Raw genomic sequence first — 25,801 nt, forward strand, 5'->3', positions numbered from 1 at the left:
TTTTAGAGCTTTATTTTCAATTATAATTCTATTGAGACCAAATGAATTTTGTTTTTGGCTCTAACTCCGTTATGAACGAACAAATTCTATTTTCGACTCCAAGTCTAGTAAAGTGGGCGAGTCCTATTTTTTACTGTAGCTCTGTTGTGAGCAAACAAGTCTTTTCCGACTCTAAATTCTTTGTGAACGAATGTTGTTTTCGAGTCTAACTATGTTGAGAGTGAACAATTGATTTGATTGTAATTTGAAATTGATTTGAAATAAAATATTAATTTGATTTTTTTGTTTAAATGCTATTTTGATGTTATATTTTGTGATAGAAAATAATATATTTCCTCCGTCCTATTGAAAGGTTGTCATTTTCTATTTTCGTCTGTCCCAAGACAAGGTTACCATTTCCTAATTTAGTAATTGTACTACTTACCTAACATAATAAATATCCTTCCAACTTACACTATTTTACACAAATGTCATTACTTTTATATTACACAATACTAACAGGGGTATTTTCGTCTTTTTTACTATAACCAATTATAATACTAATATTAAAAAATTTACGTGCAAAAAGTAAATAACAACTTTACACCGGAACGGGGGAAGTATTTTTTATTGAAACCGTTGATTTTGATTTGAATAATATAAATAATAAAATAAATAAATAAATTAGTGTATTATATTATTACGGTGTATAACAAGGGTTAGAGTCTAGACTGTATAATGTACTCCCTCCGTCTCAGATATCATGTCCACGTTGCCGTTTCTGTTCGTCCCACATACCATGTCACTTTTCTTTTTTGGAAAATGATTACACACTTTAATCTCATTTTAAATTTTTAATTTTTTTTAATTTTAATTAAACTAATTAGTTATCTTAATCTTAATTTATAATTATTTATATTATAGAATAATTATTTTTACTAATACATTTTTAATTATCTACTAATTATACCTCTCCTAAAATACCGTGTCTACAGTATAGCAGACACGATATTTGGGACGAATGGAGTAATATAATAATACCCATTTGGGGAGTTTCAAACGTGCTTCATTATATGGACTATTCTAATTATCACTGTTTATTACTTATAAAATTAGGATGTGTTTGGTATATTTGATGCTCAAGTACTACATAAAGATCAAATAATTCCACGTCATCCACCATACCAAACACACCCTTAATATTATTAGTAAATGTTTTAATTATTGTCTTATGTTGTGTCTCATTATTATTACCCATGGTCGTCGTCACAACCACCACCACCAACAATCATAATAATTGTTTCCAAATATTAAATTGAAACAAATGCAAAATAAGAATCATAACACAATAATAATAATAATAATAATAATAAAGGCAATCCAAGATGGTGATACTCTCTCCGTCCCATAAATATAGTTTTAATTGGATTGGACACGGAATTTAAAGAATATTTATATTATATTAATAGTCGGTAAAAAGTATGGATAAAAATTTATTTTGTCCTTGTGAGTATATTAGTGTAAAAAGTAGTGACAATTGTGTAATAAAAATGAAAAAGTATGGATAGTTTTATAGTAACAGGGTTATTTATGGAAATAAGACTATTGTTTTAGGACGGACAAGCATGGTAAACAAGACTATTGTATTGGGACGGAGGGAATATAAGAAAATTGGTAAGCCCTTATGATTATTTTTGGATTTGTTAATTTTGTATTTTTGAATAGATATATTTATTTATGTTATGTTGAAATATTTTAGATATTAAATTTTAAATTTATGGCGTGTTTGACAAACAATTTTTTCAATAGCTTTAGGTGTTTGGTAAATTAGCTTTTTAAATAATTTATTGGCCCCAAAAGCTAATTTCTAAATATTTATATAACCCATCGTTTTGGAAGAGCTTTTTTACTTTAATTTTATTATTCCTTATTTGTCCTTAAAATGTTATTATTTATTTCACATATATATAAATATATTTTCTATTGCACTAATTATTTTTAATATACTATTTATTAAATTATAATTTTATTTTTATAAATTTAAATTAATTAATTTTTATATATACATTAATTTTATTTGTAAACTATATATACTTATTAAAATAAAATAAAATAAAAATAAAAACATAAATATTATTATTTTCTTTTTATATTAAAATTAAATAAAACAGAATAAATTTATTAAAAATTATAAATATAATCAATTAATCAATAATAAATATAATAAATATATACACAAAAATTTTATTATTTTATATTTTACATCATTTTTTAATAAAAAAATATCCATATTTCTTAATAAAATATATAATATTATTTTGCTCACATCTAAAATTAATAAAAAAATATTTTATAACACATTCGTCATTTCAAATAACTAAAAAACAAAAATTTTTAAATTTTTAAAACTAAAAAAAAAAACACAATTAAAAAAATTTAAAAAAATATAAATGTCCTCAATTGTCATTTTATATATAAACAACTAATATTAAACTGTTATTTTACCAAACACTTTAATACAACTAATTAAATCAGCTAGTGAAACCAGCTAATTGAATTACTATACATTAATAGCTAATTGAATCAGCTAACAGCTGATTACCAATCACACTCTTAGTAGATCTATATTTAAATTTGATCTTATTCGTATATATTAAATTATTAGATTTGAGTCTATTTTTATATTGTCTATAGACTATTTATTTTGATAATCAATACAATGTAATTTTTCAATTTCCAGGATGTTGAAATATTTTTAGATATTCAATTTTTTATTGTGGCTGTACCGTGTTATCTTCGATCAATCCTTGCAAACTCAAGTTTGATTTATGTTATACATTTTGAGTTTGAAAGGGATGTATGGATATTTTAGATATTCCATTTTAAATTTAGTAGTTTTAGATTTAGGTTTGATCTTATCCCTATATTAATTATTTACATAATTTTGATATATTATTTTCACATGTTAGATATTAAGAATGATGTTCATAATGTAAAAATAATATTTTGTATGAAATTATTAAATTTTGATAGAGTGAATAAAATTTATATATTTTATATATTATATTAATGGGTTTGTATATTGTATATATATATTTTTTATAATAATATTGTATATTGTTAATGTCTTAAAATGCCTCCAAATTCTTAAAAAAACTGATGTGTCCAAACATTTTAAACTAAAAGTCATAGTTTTAGCTAGCACAATATACTGTGTTAAATGAAATTATGTGTTGTCTATTTATTTATGATACGCTAATCAAGGTCACCATCATACTAATTTACCTCAAATTAGAGTATTGTAATTTTTTTTAAAAAAATAATAGTCTTGTTTATCATTTTTATCTGTCACAGAACAATAGTTTTGTTTTCATAAATAACCATATCACCATAAAACTATCCCTATTTTTTCATTTCAATTACACAATTGCCACTACTTTTTACACTAATACACTCACAAAGACAAAAAAGTCTTTTATCTATACTTTTTACCAACTACCAATATAATATCAATATTTCTTAAATCTCGTGTCCAACCCAATTAAGACTATATTTATGGGACGGAGGGAGTATTATTTTGTGAAAAGAGACTTCTCAATTTCACACTGCAATAAATTTATAAATAGGATGCAAACTCTGGAATTAAAAATCAATAATTTATTCTGTAAATATCGGAATTAATTCTGATTTATTCTACTTTATACGCATTTCTTATACATTATAATTTTGAGTTTTGCTCTTGATTTTGCTGTCGAAATCAAAGAAATCGTATGGATTATCCCTATAAAGTTGATTTCGTTATACCCAACAGTAGAATCGAAATACAACTTTTAAATAGTAAATCTAAACTCGATCCGATACAAATATCCAAGTCATTATTCTTTTTTATCCCACCATTTCCCCAACATAAATACACGTAATTATTCTTCTTTTACAAATTTTCATAATAGTGTGCAAATTCGAGTAATATATGTTATGCAATTATTTCGTCGAGACTACAACAATGGATCGCTATTTAGACAATCATCAAATACTTACATATCAGCCGAAATATATTCTAACAATATATTCACCTAATTTGATTTTAAAAGTTTACATTATGAGATATTCTAATAAAAAACTATAAACTAACAAAATCATCAAACAAATCAAATATAATATAAAGACATCATATGACATCAACAAACACAATGCTTGCCCGTGAGGGATGGCCTGATGGTACGAGGGTTGGATTTGTGACAGTGAAGTTTAAAATTTACCATAGATTAAATTATATATTTTTTTTCAAAAAGATATATGATAAAACAAACAGGACAAATTAAAAGAAACGCGGATATAATAAATGAAACGAATGAAATATTATATAAAATCACTTTTTATATTAAAATTAATATTATCTTTAAAAAATTTGAAAAATAAATAAAAGGAATTAATATACAAAAGTTTAAAAAAATAAAAAAATAAACACAACACAAAAAAATGGTTAGTACAATGTAATGATTGCATTGGAGCAAATTCTTCCCACCAAACTCCATCTTTGTGTAGACAAACGATATTTTAGGTTTTTGGAATTTTGAAAATTCGAAAAAAAATTTTTTTTTTTTAGATTTTCATTTAAAAATATTTTTTATTTTTTTTAAATAAAAAATTATTTTATTTTTGTACTGTTTTTTAATATAAAAAAATTAATAATTATTACTCACTTTTATTAAAATTCGTGCATGATCAAATAAACGTATATTTACATGACTAAGAAGTATTGTTACATACTTGACCTTGTCGGCTTTAGTAACACTCAATTTGATGCTACATGTGTGTATTTTTATTTTTAAAATTTTCCTCGTGATTCAATGCACCAAATGGTCTATCATCTTTTTGTAGTACTATGACTAAATATAGTAGACGCCTTTCATTGAATTATAGCCAAAAGTAAAAGATATATACAACCAATGAATTGGGTAAGTAAATTCAATTTAATTTAATTTTCTCATATATTCGATTTAATTTCATTATTGTATATAATTTGATATCGCGAATAGTAATATTAGAGCCGTCAAAATGGGTTGAGTCCGTCGGGTTGGCCCGCTCCACCTCACTTTTAAGGAGGATTGAGTTGTGATTTTTTAAACCCGTTAAAATACGGGTCTAAATGGGCCAACCCACGTAAGCTGTGAGTTGAGAGTGGGTTAGCCTGCAGACCAACTAAATATAATAATTAATACTTCACTCGTCTCAACTAAATGTATTTTTTTTATCTTTTTTTTTTATTGTCACATTAAAAAATTATAATATAAGTAATCAAATATTAATATAGAGTTATTTTAATTTTAGTTAAATTACAAATATACCATTATAAATACAATTAATTTATAAATAACATACAAAGAGTAAAAAATATCAAAATTATTTTGTACACTTTATTTAATAAATAACATATTATTATTTTTAATATACTGAAAAAAGATATTTTTAGTTAAGACGAATAAAATAAAATTTATATTATCATTAGTTTAAATAAATTAATGAAAATATTGTCTACATGTTGTTTTTCTTCTTTATCTTATTTATTTTGATTTTTCATCATTTCGTCTTCCATTTTATTATTTTATAATTCTTTTTTTCAAATTCATAAAATTAATTATGATTTATTTTAAAAGTATTTCTTATTATTATTTTTTAAAAACATTAACTAATACTAATATTTAGAATTGAGAATTTTTATATTTGTTGTTTATTTTAAAATATTTATTAATTAAATTCTACAATAATACTATTTTTAAATATTAATTAAAAAAATATTTATAATATTAATATTTTCAAATATTTTTAAAAAGCCCTTAGGCTATTCCGCTCGCCACCTGCCGGTGGGTTGGATTAGATTGATGAAATTTTGATCCGCCACGCTGTGAGTTGGCCCGCAAACAACCCGTTTATTTGTGGGTTATGGTGGATTGTGGGCCAATCCGCCTCATTAATCCGTTTTGACAGGTTTAAGTAATATTCCTCTTTAATATTGTATATACCCACAAATTAGGTTTGTTTTGTTTTGATTTTAGATAAAATTTACTGCTATTAAGTATGCATTTTTTTAAAATAAAAATATATTATATTATCTAATAAAAATATTACTCTTTTGTTCATCCAAAATTATATTTATTTTTTATTTTTTTGAATTTTTATAAAACAATATTTTTGTTTTTTTAGCAAAAAATTACATCATTATTTTATATTTTTTACTATAAAAAAAATGATTATTATCCAATTTTATTAAAAAGTCTTGAATGATGTATGGAGTTCATCAAAATATTATTTAAAAATTAAAATTAAAATAGAAAAAACTTAACTCAAATTAAAACTTAACCAACAATTTGTGAAAGAACGACCATTTATAAATTTCCAGTAATTAATGTTGTATAACCCACAAATATTTACGAAATAACTATAATTAAAAACTAAATATTATTTTGATACTCACTTTATTTCTTATTTTTGAGTGGATATATCTTTTTTAGGTTAGACATGCAACATTGTTTAATAATATTAAAAATGATATTTTATATTAAATTATAGACTTTTATAATAAATAAAATATATAAATTGTACTCCCTCTATCCCATGTAATATGGATGTATTACCGTAGACACGGGAATTTACATAAAGTATAACTAAGTAAGTAATTAAGAAGTGTATTAGTAAAAATAATTATTATTTAGTAAAAATAATTATAGATTAAAATTAAAATAAGTAAATAGTTTAATTAAAATTAAGAAAATTATAAAATTTAAAATTTAAAATGCTGCATAATTATATTTCCAAAAATAAAAAGGACAAGTTAAATGGGACGGAAAAAAATAGAAAATAGGGACAAATTATATGCGAATGAGGAGTATATATTTGTTTTTTAATCCTTTCATGCGCATGCTACCTTCTTCTCCAATTTCTATTTTCACACGCTATCCCTTCCTATATAATTTGTATTTAATATTAAAAATATATTTATATTTATATAAATTTTTTTACAAAATTTTTTTTTTATTAATATTATAAGACACTAATTGAAGTATTTTTACAATTTTTTTTTTTAATTTTTACTACATTTTGATATAACAATTAAATTAATAGTCAAAAATCAAAAGTAATCGAAACCATCAGAGTTGGACGGAGAGAGTATTAAATTATTTATTAGAACCAATATATATATATTACTTTCTCAGTACCATTTATCATGTCTATTTTTTCGTTATGTCTGTTCCACTTATTTGGTTATTTTTTTTAATTATTTATAATTATATCACTGATAATAGTAAATTTTGGTGTCAGAGTAAAACGAATATTGGCGACTGAAGAAGTATATAAATGTGAAAGATACGAAAACAAACACATGTCCTTTTAATCTAATAAGTAATATATAAAACGAAGTGAGTGGAGTGTGGAGAATATATGCAAAGCAAAGCTTGAGAAAACAATGAGTAATTAAATCAAATCGAAGTTGCTGGTTACGTTTTCAGAGGATGCAATGCTTTTGATTTGGCAAATTCGATTCCTTCATTACACTGACTGGCTCGCACTGATGATCGACCCTTACCCTTTATTATGGATTGTTCCGTACACGTTCACGCTGTGACCGTGATCACCCACCCACCCAACCTGACCTGACCTTTCGAGTGGAGACTGGAAAATGGAGATGGAGATGGAGATGGCGATGGGATGTACTATGGAGGAGGGTTCTCTTTTTGTTATTCTTTTTGTATTGTATTTTGTGGGTCTCTCTCTCTCTCTCTCTCTCTCTTTTCTGCGTTCTCAAGTATTCTCTCCACTTCAAATATATTAAATTAAATTAAATTCTCAAGTGGGCTCTCCTCTCTCTCCTCTCCTACTCCTATCCACTCTTTCTCTCTTTCTTGTGAAAATTCTCTGAATTTTTTATGTTTACTTTTGTTTTTTTGGTGGGAATATTAATTAAACTCCATGAGAGTGTATTGTTAATTGTTTCTCAGCTTCTTCTTCTTCTGGTGATGGGTGGGGGGGGGGGGGGGGGGGTATTGTAGCATTTCTGTAGCTTAATAATCATTTTGATTGAGCTCTGCTGCTCCAGGAGGAAGAGGATAACCTAAGTTTTACTTTTGTTTCCTCATGCACTGTTTACTTTGAGGCCACATTCTTCGATTGCTCCTCCTCCTTCCAAAAGGTGTTTTCTGTACTGTTTGTTGCTGGTCTTGTTGCTTCTCAAGAATCTTCTTTTTCGCTTTACCCACAGGTCCTTGTCTCAAGATTTCTGAATCTCCCCATCAATCCTCCTCTTTTTTCAATTTCTTGTTTTGGCCCACAGGTTTTTGTGATGAATTGTGTTTCTTGAACCATTGATTTCTTGAAATGAATAGGCTTGAGGGTTTCTTGATCAATTGATTTCTTGCAATGAATCTTCTGTGGGGGTTGTTGTTTTTGGTGCTCTTGCATCTTCTGTTTGTGGGGTTTTGTGAATCAGCCTCAAGGCCAGATGTTGTCAACATTGGGGCAATTTTTGTGTTTGGAACTATTAATGGGAAAGTTGCAAATATTGCATTGAGTGCAGCTGTGGATGATGTTAATTCTGATCCCACTGTCCTTAAAGGGACCAAATTGGCCCTCTACAAACATGATTCTAATTACAATGGCTTTCTTGCCATCATTGGAGGTATTTCTACATCCATTTTTTACAAACAAACCATATATATATATATATATCTATATATGCATATATTTGCTTCTTTGAAATTGTGCTTCTTCATGTGTTTAACTCAGTTCTTAGGCATTGATGTTTTCGCATATATATAGATTGTTAGTATTGATGCATTTTGATATGCCTCAATGTCTGATTGAGTTTGCTAAGTCAATGTTTCGATTCGATTTTGTTAGAAGATATTTAAGGATCATCTCACTTAAAAGGGTAAGCTATTAGGGATCACGTGCAAGGTGTATATACTTGCAAATCTTGCATGTGAATGTCGACGAATGAGTGTAGTAGGACTCAAACAGGGGATTTTCCGACTCTGATACAATGTTAAAGATATTAAATAACCATTTACCTAAAAGTTTAAGCTATTAGGATACGCATCATTTATTAAACATCATCTATTTAATTTATATCGGAGATTTGATCCCACCTAGTAGGTTGAAGATGATAGTTTATACTCATAGTTGTGTCGTTAATACATCTTGTGATGCTGTCTGAAACACAAATAGGACTGCAGTTCATGGCGACTGACACGGTGGCGATCATTGGCCCTCAAGTCCCCGGCATGGCTCACATATTGTCACACCTCGCCAACGAACTCCACATCCCTATGCTGTCGTGTACTGCGTTGGATCCGACCCTGGCTTCGCTTCAATATCCGTACTTCATCCAGACGGCTCCCAACGATCTTTACCAAATGTCGGCCATAGCTGATACAGTGAGCCACTTTGGTTTCAGAGAGGTCATAGTGATCTACCCTGACGACGACCAGAGCCGGGGCAGTATGAGTGCGCTCGGGGACCAATTAGCATCAAAGCGTTGTCGAATCACTTACAAGGCATTGCTACCACCGGAGGCGTTGGCAACAGAGAGTAATATCACAGAACAGTTGGCGAAGATTTCGATGATGGAGTCGCGCGTCATTGTCGTTCATGCCTATGCCGTGATTGGACTCAGAGTTTTCAGATTAGCTCGGAAGCTTAACATGATGAGTAAAGGGTACGTCTGGCTCGCCACGGCTTGGCTGTCGACTGTCCTCGATTCCAGCCCGGAGCTCGTCGATGATCCTAAATCTGTTGGAGGAGTTCTAACTTTCCGGCCTCACACGCCCGAGACAGACAGGAAAAGGGCGTTCTTGGCGCGATGGAAAAGATTAAGCAACGGTTCAATCGGTCTGAATCCGTATGGACTATACGCTTACGATACTGTCTGGACTATTGCTAATGCTCTCGATGTGTTTCTTGATCGCGGCGGGATAATCTCGTTTTCGAATAACTCCGACATTTTCGGCTCCCGGGCCGGAGCGCTCAATCTCGGCGCGTTGAGCACATTCAACGGCGGGAATCAGCTGCTTCAACAGATATTGGATACCAACACGACAGGTTTAACTGGTCCGATCGCGTTCAATTCGGATAAGGCTGTAGTTCGCCCTGCTTTCGAAATTCTGAATGTTGTTGGGAAGGAGTATAGGAAAATCGGGTACTGGTCTAACTATTCAGGGCTTTCGATTGTACCTCCCGAGTTTCTTTACTCCAAGAAACCTAACCGTTCGTCTGCGAGTCAGAAATTGGGGAATGTTGTCTGGCCGGGACAGACGACTGTCAAGCCACGAGGATGGGTTTTCCCGCGTAACGGAAGAGAGCTGAGAATCGGGGTTCCGGACAGGGTAAGCTTCCGCTCGTTCGTTGCGAAGGATAACAACACGAACGAGATTCACGGATACTCGATCGACGTATTCCTCGCTGCCGTAAACTTGCTGCCTTACGCCGTACCCCACAAGTTCATCCTGTTCGGAGACGGCCGGAAGAATCCGCACTACTCGGATCTTGTCAACATGGTCGCCTCGAATGTAAGCGCACACATTTGTTGATATTGTTACGATTATTATTATGAATTTGGAAACAAGTTTGAACGAGTACTGAGTAATGATCAGTGTTGGCTGACTGCCGTTTATAGATAAATAAGTTTATAGATAAATAAATAAATGATGCGTATCCTTATCAACTTAAATTTTTAGGTGAGACGGTTATTTATATAATATAACAATCAGTATGATTTGGTTCATGTAGGTCTTCGACGCAGTCGTCGGCGATATTGCTATAGTAACGAACCGCACGAGGATCGCTGATTTCACGCAGCCGTACATAGAATCAGGGCTCGTTGTGGTGGCGCCGATCCGAAAGGTGAAATACAGCTCATGGTCTTTCATGGCGCCGTTTACGCCCTTAATGTGGGTGACGACCGCCGCATTCTTCCTCGTCATTGGATTTGTGATTTGGATCCTTGAGCACCGCATAAATGATGAATTCCGAGGCCCTCCGAAGAAGCAACTGATAACGATGTTATGGTGAATCATCTCAGCTCTGTTCTTGCTTCATTTCTCATACGAAAATCGTGTAAAGTTACAATTTTTTCGAGCTTTTTGTGTCTTTTGATCGACTCATGCTTCTAAAACCGTTTAAAATTGTTCTCAGGTTTGGCTTCTCGACAATGTTCTTCTCACACAGTAAGTACACGGTGCCAAGATTGTTTCGAGAGCAGCATATTTCATTTCGTTTCATTGATTTGTGTCGATTCGTAATTTTATTCAGGAGAAAATACCGTGAGCACGCTTGGCCGATTGGTTCTAATAATCTGGCTTTTCGTTGTATTAATCGTCACGTCGAGCTACACCGCCAGCTTGACATCGATCCTCACCGTCCAGCAGTTAACTCCGACTATCAGAGGGATCGACTCCTTGATCTCGACTAACGATCGTATCGGTTTCCAAGAAGGCTCTTTCGCCGAAAGCTATTTAAATAATGAACTCAACATTGCGAAATCAAGACTTGTCGCTCTCGGCTCCCCGGAAGAATACGCAGATGCCTTAACCACAGGCAGAGTCACGGCAATCGTCGACGAACGCCCATACGTCGACATCTTCCTCGCCAGCTACTGCAAGTTCCAAACCGTCGGGCAAGAATTCACGAAAAGCGGATGGGGATTCGTGAGTTCAATTTCGTAAATTCGACTCGCAATTCCGTAAATATATTTACGACGTACTTAAATGAAGATTCTTGAAATTTGCAGGCGTTTCCGAGGGACTCGCCGCTAGCGTTGGACATGTCGACGGCGATCCTGAACTTATCGGAAAACGGGGAGCTCGAGAAGATACACGACAAGTGGCTGAAGACGCGGACGTGCGGGCAGGCGAGCTCCGACGACTCGCAACTTCAGCTGAGGACCTTTTCGGGGCTTTTCATCATATGCGGGATTGCGTGCTTACTCGCACTCGTCGTGTATCTCGGGGTGACGGTGCACAAGTTCAGGCGATACTTTCCTCACCTGTCGGAACGCTCTCGGGCGAGCAGCTCGCTGTCGATGCCCATCCAACGGTTCCTATCGTTCGCCGACGAGAAGGAGGAGGAGTTGAAGAATAGGCTGAAAAGAAAAAGGAATTCAAACACAGACAGAAACACAATGTCAAGGAGCAACACATCTAATGGATTCCAAGAATAGATCTGTTATAGTATACGTAGAAAATTGAAAGATTGGTTCAGTTTCAACGTGAGATATGTAGATTTCATGTTGTCTTTAAGTTGTAGCAGGATGGATGATGACGATGATATATATATATATATATATACACGAATTTATATACATAATTTGATTAGTGATTCCTGCATCTGCTGTTTTTGATTGGTAGATTTATGTGTTTTTTTTGTCAAATGTTTTGAAATTTTATTATTTGAACTTTTGGTGTTTTTTTGAAACACTAATTTTCTTTTTAGGCATTTCTGCCCTTAGTATTTCGTGTTTGGGCATAAGTTGAAATCTGAATGATGTGTTTTGGGTTGTTCGTTGTGGTTCATTTGAGGGTCGGCGTGATACTGTAGAGCTTTCAATTATTACCCTAAGCTCTCGACTATGATTTTTTTGGGACCATGAACAAAAATAAACTATAGGCCCTATAAACATATGATTAAAATATATTTTACTATTGACGTCGATTGGACAAAATGTGACCGTCTGGACAATGGTAATTTGAGAAAAGAAGATGAGAGACGTCTGTCCGGAAGTTCAAAAAATGAGAAGGACTGAAGGACGGTGAAAGAGATAAGAAAGAATGTGAGGCGGGTTTGGTTTGAGTCGGTGGAGGCAATGCTACAGGATGTGAAGTAAATAAGTGTAGACGATGATTAAATTTTAAAAAAATATAGTGACGTGGCTAGGAAAAAAGAGATAGAAAAAAATATATGATTAGAGTTTTAAAATTTAATTTTAAAATTAAATAAGATAATTATGAAAAAAAAATATAAAATAAAAGTTAAAATTTAATAATAATAATAATAATAATAATAATAATAATAATAATAATAATAATAGACAATATTTTAAAATATGAGCCTTTATTAATCAGGAACTCATTCTACTCAGCCTTCAAATTAAGCTTAACAAAGGTAAGTCACACTCGGCAAATCATATGTAACATGCATAACCTCAAAGCTTATGGATTTGAATCCGTAACCTCAAGATCACGAGTCGCACCCTGGAGTAAAAAATACCTTACAAGACTTGTTCTCTTAAATAATTGTAAAAAAAAGATACTCCTTCAGTTTGTTTATTGATTTATAATTTTTTCTTTTTCATGGGGCATGCTCAATAAATTAATTGTGTTCTTACAAAATTGTGTTCTTACATGTAAACTAGTTTGTTTACTTGTGGGGTTTTTATCCTAATTTTATTATTTCAATTTTTTATTTTTTTTCTAAAAATATCAAATCAAACACCTACTATTTATTTATTATATTACATAAAAATTTTATTTTACATTTAAAATATCACATCAAATAACTATTTCAATTCAAAATTTTACTATTTAAAACCAAAACTCAAATTCAAAATCTTACGTATAAACACACTTGACCTCTTCTCACACGTGCTTTTTGTTGATAATCTCAAAATAGAATAGAAATGAATGGCTAACTGAACAATCCTGCATCTTCATCTGATAGCTTTGGCTTTGTCCACGATTTGTTTGATTGTAATTTGAAATTGATTTGAAATAAAGTGTTGACTTGAGTTTTTATTTAAATAATACTTCATATGTCATATATATATATATATATGGTGAAATATAAATTTTCGACACGAGAATTTATGTAGGTAGTATTAAACATAATAAATAAAAAATTATATGATGTGACAAAAGAAAAATGTATATTTATTTTTAATTTGAGTTGTGTTATGAGATAAAATATAGTTATGAGAAGGTTACCCGTGCTGATATTGTTTGTAATAAAAACATGTATTATTTCTTCATAATTAGAGTATGTGTTATATTACATGTACTAAAATCAAGCTCAGCATGTGTTGTGTGAAACTATTTCATGTGCTATTAATTAATATGTTGTATTTATATTATATTAATATAAATTGTTAATTTGTGTGTTGTTCATCATAGTGCTAAAATTAAAATTCAGCAATGTAATTGTTACCATGTAGTTAATTATTTCTTATTTTAAAAATATTGTAGACTACGTGGCACAGACCAAAATAGAAAATGTTGCAGAGTATGTGAGAGGGGTGAAATATTTTTTATTTTTTATTATAATATGGGAACCCGCAACCGCTACCATTTGGGTGTGCTCGGGGTAAACCTCCGACCGAACATAATAGCCTGCAAATTAGGTCCAAAAAGACAAGTCATACTAAGCTAATCATGTGTGACAGACAAAACCTGAAAGTGTTGAAATTTGAACTCATGATCTCAAAGTTACAAATATTTTGATATAATATTTTATGAAATAAAAAAAAAAATAATACTATTTTTCTTTAAAAAATATACATGATGAATATTATTGATTTAGATTTATGATAAAAATAATAATAATAATAAATACCGTAAATATTTTGGTGTTGTGCTAGGCAAAGATGCATGGCAACTTTAAGCATCTTCAATCCACTTTGTATAAATACTAAAAATGTCATTTATGCTGAATAAATTATTTCAATTTACTCGTGCAAGTCACATTAGGCGAACTCATGACCTAGGCGAACTCATAACCTCACGGTCAGAAGTGTAACCTATTGTTTACTTCAATATACTCTTGTAAATTTGCGGGCACCCTCTTACAGGAGAGAGGGTGGTACAATTTTTTTAAGCAAGCTGTAGCAACTTTTTTTTTTTTTTTTTTTTTAAGGGAGTGCTACTTTTGTTATTATTATTATTGTTTTATTTTAATTATAAATAAAAATTTTTAAGATCAATTTATAAATTTATTTTTAGGGTGTGTTTGGGTAGTTTTTTTGGTCAAGTTGGCATTATACTTCTATTTTTTAAAAATATTATATTATATTTTATGTGATTCACTCAAAATTTATTTATAAGTTTTATTTTTCTTTTAATAAAAAACATTATTTATATACATTCAAAAAATTTTATTTGTTTGTCAATAAATTTATAGTAAACATAAATAAATATTTATATTATTTATTTATTTGTATTATATAGAATTTTATTCTAAACAAAATAATATTTCTACTGTATATATTTTATTATAATTATTAAAATAATTAAATACATATATTCAATTTTTTTAATCTTAAATATATATTATATCATAAATCAAATACTAATTAAATAAATCATTCATAACCCAACTTTCAACTCAATAATTCAATCTTGGGTGAGTACGTGTGTGCATGTATTGGGTAAAATTCACGTCGAATGTGTGAGTGTATGCATGTGTAGGTAAATATTTTATAATTGTTTTATGATAAATCATATTTTTTATTTTTTATGTTTATATTTTAATAATAGTGATAATAAAGTAAATATTTGTTAATATATTTACATGTTCATTTTAATATTTATAGTTAATATTATACAAAATTATGATAAATTGATATAAGTTATTTAATTATTATATTTAAAATATTATAATACTTATTAATTCATTATATACAATATAATAACTCTAATTATTAATTATTTATTCAAAATAATTAAAAAAATTAATTTACTATGAATATTTAAAGATTTTTATTATATATTTTTTAATAACAAATAATTATAATTATAATTATAATATTTAAAATATTAATATAGTTTATTAATTATTGTTAAACAAATATGTAAAGTAATAGTATTATATTATTAATCAAAATTATAGAGTTTATTGTTTTGAGATCTTAACTTGTGAATACTATTCAAAAGTATTCACTATATACATTTTCAATAAAAATATAATATTTTTCTTAATATCACATTAAAATACTAATAAAAAATAAAAAATTATATCAATCCTTCGGTTCAAATCAATTTCAACCATAACCAATAGTGTTGGAGATTCAAAACTATAGTATTCAATATAAATATCAAAATACAGTACAATATCATATATCGTATCAAATTTTTTATTTTTGATAATGTGGGAACCGCAGCTGCTACCCGAAAATGCGTACGGTCTAAACCATGTGTGGCAGGTGGATCTTGAGGTGTCGGAGTTTGAACCCATGACCTCATGGTCACAAGTTCACTTCCCACATATGCCGGGGCGGAGCCAGGATGCTCGACTTGGGGGCGAAAAACTATGTGCAAAAAACATCCATTTTTGTTTTAACAGAATTTTCAATTTTCATTAAGTTAATTATATATATTAGACAATATTTTTTTAAATTTAAATCTGAAATTTTATTTAAATATAATATTTTTTTCGTCCCAACACAAAGATTGTGTCTTTTGTTCGGACACCAAAATATGTAGTATAAATTAGTTATTAGATAGGAGATTGGGGGGTTTGGGAGGGCAGCGGGCTCCGCCCTGCACATGTGACACCTCGGCCAATAAGCCATACAAAGCCGGGCGTGTTGGGATGTCGTGGATTAGCCCATAGGTCAACACGAGTCCTTCTAGCACGCTTCTGTCCTCACTCGTTGGCATCCTGATAGACTTTCCAGAGGGTCATCCATCCTCAAATTACTTTAGGGCAAGCGCTTAACTCTAAAGCTCTTTCAGTAGGGATCCCAAAAAGAAATATACATATTGTTGACATAACTAGTCTATTCAAATCATTTAACCTCTAATCAACTTTAGATGACCTAATACCGGTTCATCCACACACGAGAGTTGGCCAAACAATGACCCAACTTCGAAGGTATTACACCACACCACCAAGTCACCCCTTACGGGACCCATATCAAACTTTTTGATATGTAAGAAAATATGTTGATACCATAGAGAAAGTTTTGATACACATAGACGAGAAAGTACATATATAAATATAGGTAAGTTATGTTGACACACTTTAACCCATAAAAATGATCTATTATAATAATAAATACGTCTAGTAAGGGGTGATTTGGTGGTACGAGGGTGAACTCGTGATTGTGAGGTCATGGGTTTAAATCCTGACGCCTCTAGATTCACCTGACACACATGGTTTGTGATTTGCCTTGTTACATCTAATTTGCATGATATTATGTTAGGCCGGGAGTTTATCCCAAATGCAATTAACGAGTTACGGTAGCATATTTCCATGTTATCAACAAAATAAAATAATACAATAATAATAATAATAATAATAATAATAATAATAATAACAATAATTTACTATATTGTTATCTCGTCACCACTCACACAAATTATTAGTGTCAAATTTATGTTAGTTCCAAATAATTAAAAGTATAGAATGCTAGAATTTCTAAATACATGTTGAGAATAAGTTAAGTTTGTTGGCATAAATTTATATGAATAAGAGGAAGTATTGTTCTAAAGTGTGTCAAATATTGAATAAGTAATGTATGCCAAGCAATGGAGGTTGATCTCTATTGTTTTTGGGCCAACCTTGTTGTTATATGTATTTATGTTGCTCTAAAAGCTTTAGTTAGACTTATTTTCTTTAACCCTTATTTTTTGTGTCTTTGTTAGTATGTTAGGATAGATTCTGTAGATTCTTTTACATATATTAATTTTACCTTCATTTTCTTTATTGAGAATAATAGATTACTTATGTTCTCCATTCTTTAATTTCTTCGTGCTACCAAAGCTGATATCAAACCTAATGTATGGTATTGCATTTAGATATTTCGTACGTTTAACAACGTATGAAAAAACTTGATATGCATTAGATGGATATCATATTTGCTTAATTTTTGCTAAAGAATTCAATATACCTGAAGTATACAAATTAAATTCCAAAAAACAATATTTTACCAAAGTATTAAAATCTTTGTACGAATTTAAATAGTCTAGGCCTATATTGTATGATGGCTTTAGTGAGTGTTTAGGTAGATAATATTTTACTAATAACTCATTAAAAAAGAAAAACACGAGTTCAAAACTAAAATTATTATAATTATAAATGTATATTGATGATCTCAATTTGATTAAAATTTTATAAATGCTCTAAGTAGATGGGGAGTATTTGAAGGGGAAAAAAAAAATGAGATCAAATATTTTTAAAAGATAAAAACACTATTTTGGTCTATAAATTGAATACATAAGAAATAAAATAAATTATCCAGTAAACTTATTATACTTTGAAGACATTAAACTGATTCTATTTAGATAAATCGCATCCAATATTCATTGAATATATTCAATAGTTGTTCGATCATTTTATTATACCAATGATCTATTTAGATTTAAAGAGCAAAATGAAGAAATAACTGTCTTGAAGTACTTTTCCAGTACAACAGGTGCACCTCATGTATCTACAAAATTGAACAATGCTAAAGATTGTATTTGATATCAATAGATCAACCCCTACTAAATTAAACTAGAATGGAGTTAAATATAATTTGTGCTATCTCCAATTGACTAATTATTTAGGCCCCCATTTTATTCAAATAATTTTTTACATAAACTATTAGATTATGCCGACGTTGGATACACGTTTGACCCATATATAGCTAAAAATCTAAAAAACTTGTGGGTTTGTTTGTGGGTTTTGGGCTAAATTTTACTATTTTTTATATATAAAATAAAAAAAAAAAAATCTTCAAAAATAATCAAATCAAACATTTTTTTTCTATTCAAATCATTACATCAATAACATATCAAACAACTCTTTTAATTCAAAATTTTACTGTTCAAAATTTAAAATCAAAATCAAAACTTCACAAACAAGCACAAGTTTCTTGAAAAATCACTAAATAATCATTAACTTGCTACACAATCAAATTATATCAAATAATTTGTTATTAGTGAAGCTAGCCGAGAATGTGTAGTGACTAGTTAGCTAGGTTAGTGTTTGATAGTAAAAGGCTAGTAACAATTATACATAAAGATAATGTTTCTTGCATTATTCAATTAAAGAGATAGTGTATCAAATAAGATAGAACAAAGTATACTTCACCAATTAATCCGATCAAATTATAATTTTTTGGATTATATAACCAAATTCCTATTGGCTGCAATGTTCAATAAATTGGTGAAATAAATTAAAATATATCAGCTATAAATTCTAAAATAAAATCCAAAACAAGATGAATGAATCAATACAAGAATGAATTACCTTTTTTCTTTAATATGATTTTTTTTTCCTAATAGAATTCTTTTTTTTTTTTCTAGTGAGATTTCCATTAGTTACGTTCTTTGCCTAAAAATATCCAATCAATATTAAACAAGGCCTAATATAGGATACACATATATTTTTATTTTTTTTATGACGTAAAAATTCATAACTTTTACTCTTTGAGTACAGTTTGAGTAAACTCCAGTCGAACCTAATATCTTATAAATTAGGCCTGAGGCTTATTTGGGCCAAACCATGCATGTGTAGCAGACAAGACCCTTTGAATATTTGAACCCGTAAATCCATAACTATGATCATGAGTTTATCCTTACACCACCAGGTCATTCTTTACGTTGCAAAATACTAATATTTTTATCCATACATGTGGTCGGTCTTTCATTCACCTATAGCTGTGTATGTATCATTAATTGAATGTAAGTGAAGAAATCTCTTTTCACTCCCTCCTCTATCAACTCTCATTCTTTGATATCTTTTAGTTATTGTATAGATATGTCTATTGCATTCTTAAACGAGATATTCAAACAATTATATCAATTTAATTCTAGTATTTTTGGATTTTTATTTAATTTTAAAAAGAAATTAAATTTTTAAATTATAATTAAAAAAACTATTGTGTAATTTTTTTAAATATTTTTATCTATAGTGATTTATGTGATGTTGATTTAGAAGACTTTATTACTAATTAAAAGTTTTACAAATTATTTTACCAGATAATTTAAATTAACCCATTGAATATTTTTAATATGTTAGAGCAACTTATTGTTATTGATACGTGCTATATATGATAATATTTTGCTATATTTTGAGCAACTTTTTGTTGCAGAATTTTGTATATATGCTGTTATGGTGTGTTTTTTATTATGTAATAGGTTTCATGAAGTTGACAAGTTTTTGGGCATATTTGGAAGAAAATGAGTATAATACATAAAGGTCTTAGGCGTGATCACGCAACACAATGTGGGAAATATGAAATTTACAAAAAGGCCTATGGGGTAAATTGGCAATATAAAAAGTATTTGAGATTTAATTACAAATGGGATCTTGGGATGGAGAATAAAAGAAACGATTTGCAATTGAAGAGGGGAAGAAAATGAGACTACCAAGTTATACCACAACATCATTTTTTTTAAAGGGAAGAAAGGAGAAAGAAGAGCTCGGAAGATATGAGAACTTGGAGAATGAGTGCAGATGATTTTTTTGGGCGTTCTTCTTCTATCCTCATATTGTTCTTCTTTGTCGATTTCAAAATTGAAGGCACGAAGAACTTCTTTATTTGTTTGTGTTTTCAATTTCTACGAATTCCGAGTAATTTCATTTCTAGCGTAAATGTGAATTGATGTTTGGGATTGAATTTGTGATACTTGGTTTTGTTTAATTGGGTGTTCATCGATATTGGGTATTTCTAATTCTTCTAATTTATAAGTTTAGAAATCTTAAATTGATTATTGCACACATATTGATTTGAGATTTCGTAGCTAAATTGGAGATTGACACCCGTAATTGTGTAATTTTCCAATTGGTGTAGGAACCTAGAGGAATACTCTAGGGAAGAATTAGAATCAATTTTAAACAAATCCGAGTAGGAATTTTGTTAAATTGAACTGGACATTTCTAGCACTTAAAGCCGTCGAGTCAGTAAAATTACGGTCGTACCTAGGATTCTCACTCGATTAGGAAAATAGCTAACGGTCATACCTTAGCTATCGACAAAGTTATGAAAGGTTGGTTGTGAACGCGTGTGGATTAAATATAATCAATTTATCCAACTAGTCAATGAACTTGATTTTTAGTCGATGAACAGAATTTATATCCCGAACAAAAAATGCATACCTATGCTAGAGTTTAATCATCTTTAGTAATCCGCCTTGCATTTTATTTTATTTTATTTTATTTAGTTGAGCCAATTTATTTTCTCCTTATTTAGTGTGATAATCAACCCTCCCCTTATTATATATATGTGTATTAGTATAATTATATTCAACCGAATGTTCAAATTATTTTTGTTCCCTGCGGAGACAACCCTACTCACCGAACTATTGCATTTTGCAAATTTTTTGTGGCATAGGAACTGATACTTTATTTTGCAGTTGTGCGACGCGCGTGCAGTTATTCAAATGTTTCAATTGCGTATCGAATTTTATGAACATTTTATTTAAAGGTAACATCGGCTAAAAGAATTTTTTCTAAATTAACATTATTGAAAATTTATTTGAAGTTAACTATGTCTCAAAAAAGATTGAATGGTTTACATATGCTATCTATTAAAAAAGAAATGTTAGAAACTATTGTAGTTGATAATATTATTAATGATTTTGCATCTAAAAATGTTAGGAAGAATAATTTTATGTAATATATTATGTATTTTTATTTATATTTTGTAAGTATGCGGGAAGTAGCTCTTGTGATAAAGTTTAGTAATAAAAGTGGTGATTAAGCTAAATATGAAATAATTGTATAATACCAATGAATTTGATGAGATGATATCACATATTGAGTTGATGTAAATTTTTTAGAGTTGTGTTGTTTATTGTTTAATTTTCTTTTTAATTAAGTTTGTTCCAAAATCGGTACAAAACTTTTAACCAAATAAATATTTGTTAAGGCTCTTGTTTTAGGTTTTTCCCCGGGCCCACGACATGTTAGGAACGAGCCTGATTTAAACTAGTGCTCCACATAAGTATATATGGTGTTTTATAAGAGTATGTGTGGTGGTATATAAAAGTGCTCTATAGATTATATATTGTGCTCTTATACAAATATACTTGGTGCTATCTGAACTTTAAATTTGTGCTATTGTAATCACTGAACGGTGTTTTCTAAAAGTTTAAACGGTGCTATATGAGAAAATTGATACAATACCGATTTTTCTAAATCAGCACTGTAACAGCCGTCATTATTATTACATGAAGTTGTCGGTTTATATTTTACATGTGTGTGTTGTGTTAACATATCGTTTGTGCTGAAATCAGTCGTAGTATTTATTGCATGTTATTGTAATATTGTATTCTCAGCCAACATCTTATATTGTTGATTTATACTTCATATATTATCGGCCTATATTTCATGTATTGTCTCAATTAGCATCCTAATATTAGTTTCATTTAATTTTGAGTTCTAATATAATTCGATGTGTTAAGCTGCTTATGGATTGAACGTTGTTCCATGCATGTGTGTAATTCAAAAACAAAAACTTATATATATATATGTATATATTTGTATGTATGTGTAAATGTTGCTGTTGTTGTCGTTGCTTTGTCTTTTTATTGATATTTAATTTTGGATCTGACACACACTCTAACGTTCCTCTCCAGCCTGCAGCTATCACTAACACTACACTACACTACACTACACTACAGTATAAGCCAAGCAAAGTAATTAATTCCATTCAATTTCTATATATATATATATATATATATTTCCATTTAATTCTACACCCCACTTTTTTTTTCAAATTTCAATTATTATTATTTATCATTATTTTTTCCTTTTTTTCTTGTTTGTTTCGCATGCAACTATTACATACATACATGGGGTTCTTTTAAATGATGATTATAATTGATTTCTGGATTATTCCTTCCTATTTCTTTGTATAAGCCAAGACACTTTTCTTGCATTGGTCCCCTCACTTCACTCTAGTTTAGTCCCTTCATTTAATCTACCAAATTTAATTCTCTCTCTCTCTCTCTCTCTCTCTCTCTCTATATATATATATATATATATACCTCTCTTATTGTATTCAAAATGGCTAGTTTAATTTCTCATATATTAATTTGAGGCAGGAATAGGATATACCTCAATGCAGTAGCAGATTGGCATAGCTAAAATTCAATAAAGTGGAGCTTTGCATATATGGCATCATCAAGGTAATATATATATATATATATATATTTTCGAGTATGCATATTCTCTTTTTATTTATTTAGTTCATTTCCTAGAATGGTATGTACAAAGGTTTGCATATTAGGGTATATATGATAGATATTTATGTGTATATATATTGTCACTCACAATTTTAATTAAAAATAGATAGATACTACAGGTATTTCAATTAGGGTTTTTCACAGGTAAACTGATCGATCGATCGCTACAAAAACAAATTAAATTTGAAAAGGATCCGATCTGGAGAGAGAATGGAAGGGCTAACCAGTGATCATCCAGCAGCATCAGCCATGGAAATGAATATGATCATGTTCAATCAGCAGCAGCAGCAGCAGGATCCAATAAATATGTCCTCCAAAAATGATCATCATCAGCAACACAAAATCAAGAAAGCATTAATGGTGGAGGCTGAGTCTCAGGCAATAATTAGGTACAAAGAATGCCTGAAGAACCATGCTGCAGCCATGGGAGTGACCGCCACAGATGGCTGCGGCGAGTTCATGCCGAGCGGCCGAGACGACACCCCAGAAGCCCTCATCTGCTCCGCCTGCGCCTGTCACCGCAACTTTCACCGGCAGCAAGAAGAGATACTAACACAGCAACAGCAGCAGCAGACCGCTTTTTGTCCAAGAATTGTTGTTGATCAGATCAGAATTAATAATGGTGTAGGGAACAAGAAGGGATTATTAATGTCGCCGGATGATCGTCGCAACAAGAGGTTTCGAACGAAGTTCAGCAAGGAGCAGAAGGAGAGGATGGTGGGATTTGCAGAGAGGATTGGGTGGAGAATGCAGAAGCAAGATGAGGGTTTGGTGCAGCAATTCTGTCAGGAGATTGGGGTCAGAATTAGGGTTTTCAAGGTCTGGATGCACAACAACAAGAAAATTAATCTTCATAATAATAATAATACTCATAATCATGTTAATGGCAATGGCAATGGGAAGACAGTAGTCGTCAACCACGACTGTCGACTTGATCATCGCTTCAATTCATGCCATGGAAGTGATGACGATGATTTGATGATTAATTAGGGATATTAATTAATTATTCCATGCTTGAGCTACCTAGCTAAGCTAAGTTCAGTTCTGTATGTCCTTTTAATTTGGGATTATCTTATATATATATACATATACGTGTGTTTTGGAATTGTTCATTGATATATTATTAGTATTATTATTATTTTGTACGTGGTCGTGTGGAAATTAATCATCTTCTAGTAATACTCGCTCCTTCATTTTCTATTTCCGTCTATTCACTTATTTTGTCGCTTTAAAAATAATAATAATAATAATAATAAATTATACACTTTAATTTTATTTTAAAATTTTTAATTTAATTATCTTAATTTTAATTTTAATTTTTAATTATTTTTATTATATCATAATTATTTTCACTAATAAATTTTTAATTATTTACTAATTCTACTCTTCTTAAATTCTCTTGTCTACAATAAAATGAACACCATAACCGAGACGGAGAGAGTAATATTTTCATATAAAAGTAGAATAGATAAAAATATATATATATATATAAATATACATTCGAACAAACTCCACACGCTCAACCTTTTACTATTTATAAAATTTATCATTTAAAAAAAAAAAAAAAAAAAAAAAAAAAAAACCCTTGCCCAAATGATAATAAATTCAATATAGTCCATTCATTCAATGACAATATCTTCCTATATTTAATGCTTTAGTCTTTAATTTATAGATTATTTATTTTAAAAAATTAATGATTGTTTTGTTGTGATTTAATCTCTTTATATTTTATTTCAATTTCTTTTATTATGCATCTCTCGATTTTTTTATATATATAAAAAAATCACAAAATATTCAACTAAAATATTATTTAAATCAAAATGTAAATTATTATTGAATGTGATTTTATTTTACATTTTAAAAAAAAATAGGTATTGTAAGTGACATTTTTTTAAAAGAAAATGATGAGATTGACTATTAGAAAAAAGGAAAAGGCCTCAAAAGAAAACAAATTAAACCCTTGCTATTGAAAGTTCTTCTTTTTGTTTGATTTTGATTTAAAATCAATTTTTTATTTTAAAATTTATGCCATTAAATAATATTTCCTCCGTCCACAAACTAATATCCTATTTTCCTATTACTTTTAATCTTTATTATACAATTAAGGACAAATTTGTCAATTCATAACAAAAAGATAATCACCTAAAAAATCGTGCAAATATACTTTAGGATAATAGAAAATAGACGGAGGGTTTAGTATATTTTTATCATAAGTTATGCGAAGTTAATATGTGTTAGGAATAAAAACCAAACAACTTCACTTAGTTTTATTTATTAATTGTAATCATTTGTTGATAAGTTATGGAGTATAATTTCATTGGTTGACCATGCAATTTCAATGAGAAGTTATTCATTTGGTTGTGGTTTAAAATTTATTTAAAATTAAATGTTGATTTGAGTTTTGTTTAAAATGTATTTTGATGTGATATTTATGAAAAAATATATATATATATTTTTTATTATAAACCTTATCGATTATATAACATTAATTTCAGTATGAAATCACAAAAAATGGAATTCAAATATATTATACTATTTTTGTTGAGAAATATTATACTACCTCCCTCCGTCCCTTAACAATCTATCCATTTTTCGGTATGTTTCGTAACATAGTATTCATTTTCTTTTTTTAGTAATTGTATTTTCTACTAACCTTAAAAATACTCTTA

At 29.4% G+C, this 25,801-nt stretch overlaps 2 protein-coding genes across 5 annotated transcripts; both read left to right on the forward strand.

Annotated features, from left to right (window-relative positions):
* Positions 1 to 8,012: 8,012 nt before the first annotated feature.
* LOC127261275 (glutamate receptor 3.2-like) lies at positions 8,013 to 12,349 on the forward strand. Its single transcript, XM_051289550.1, has 6 exons — positions 8,013 to 8,653; positions 9,202 to 10,541; positions 10,762 to 11,039; positions 11,167 to 11,198; positions 11,284 to 11,678; positions 11,762 to 12,349. Exons 1-6 carry the CDS (start codon positions 8,395 to 8,397, stop codon positions 12,188 to 12,190), a joined length of 2,733 nt encoding a protein of 910 aa, XP_051145507.1. The 5' UTR covers positions 8,013 to 8,394; the 3' UTR covers positions 12,191 to 12,349.
* Positions 12,350 to 22,961: 10,612 nt separating this feature from the next.
* On the forward strand, positions 22,962 to 24,215 carry LOC127261185 (zinc-finger homeodomain protein 5-like). 4 transcript variants are annotated; one of them, XM_051289421.1, is made up of 2 exons: positions 22,962 to 23,075; positions 23,239 to 24,215. In XM_051289421.1, the coding sequence occupies exon 2, from the start codon at positions 23,343 to 23,345 to the stop codon at positions 24,120 to 24,122; it is 780 nt and encodes a 259-aa protein (XP_051145378.1). In that variant the 5' UTR covers positions 22,962 to 23,075; positions 23,239 to 23,342; the 3' UTR covers positions 24,123 to 24,215. The 4 variants fall into 4 exon arrangements, with proteins under 4 accessions (XP_051145378.1, XP_051145377.1, XP_051145376.1 ...); XM_051289420.1 differs by having other exon boundaries at positions 23,243 to 24,215; XM_051289419.1 differs by having other exon boundaries at positions 23,252 to 24,215.
* The last annotated feature ends 1,586 nt before the right edge of the window (positions 24,216 to 25,801 follow it).

This window comes from Andrographis paniculata, unplaced genomic scaffold, assembly GCF_009805555.1.
Source record: "Andrographis paniculata isolate CXL003 unplaced genomic scaffold, ASM980555v1 Contig62END, whole genome shotgun sequence".
Taxonomy (NCBI): domain Eukaryota; kingdom Viridiplantae; phylum Streptophyta; class Magnoliopsida; order Lamiales; family Acanthaceae; genus Andrographis; species Andrographis paniculata.

What these genes read in the sequence shown, in the direction of transcription:
- LOC127261275 (XM_051289550.1), top strand. Translation starts at nt 8,395, where the DNA reads ATGAATCTTCTGTGGGGGTTGTTGTTTTTGGTGCTCTTGCATCTTCTG. An exon ending in CAACTGATAACGATGTTATG is followed by an intron (nt 11,040 to 11,166) that starts GTGAATCATCTC and finishes AATTGTTCTCAG; the next exon opens with GTTTGGCTTCTCGACAATGT. An exon ending in CGAAAAGCGGATGGGGATTC is followed by an intron (nt 11,679 to 11,761) that starts GTGAGTTCAATT and finishes TGAAATTTGCAG; the next exon opens with GCGTTTCCGAGGGACTCGCC.
- LOC127261185 (XM_051289421.1), top strand. Translation starts at nt 23,343, where the DNA reads ATGGAAGGGCTAACCAGTGATCATCCAGCAGCATCAGCCATGGAAATG.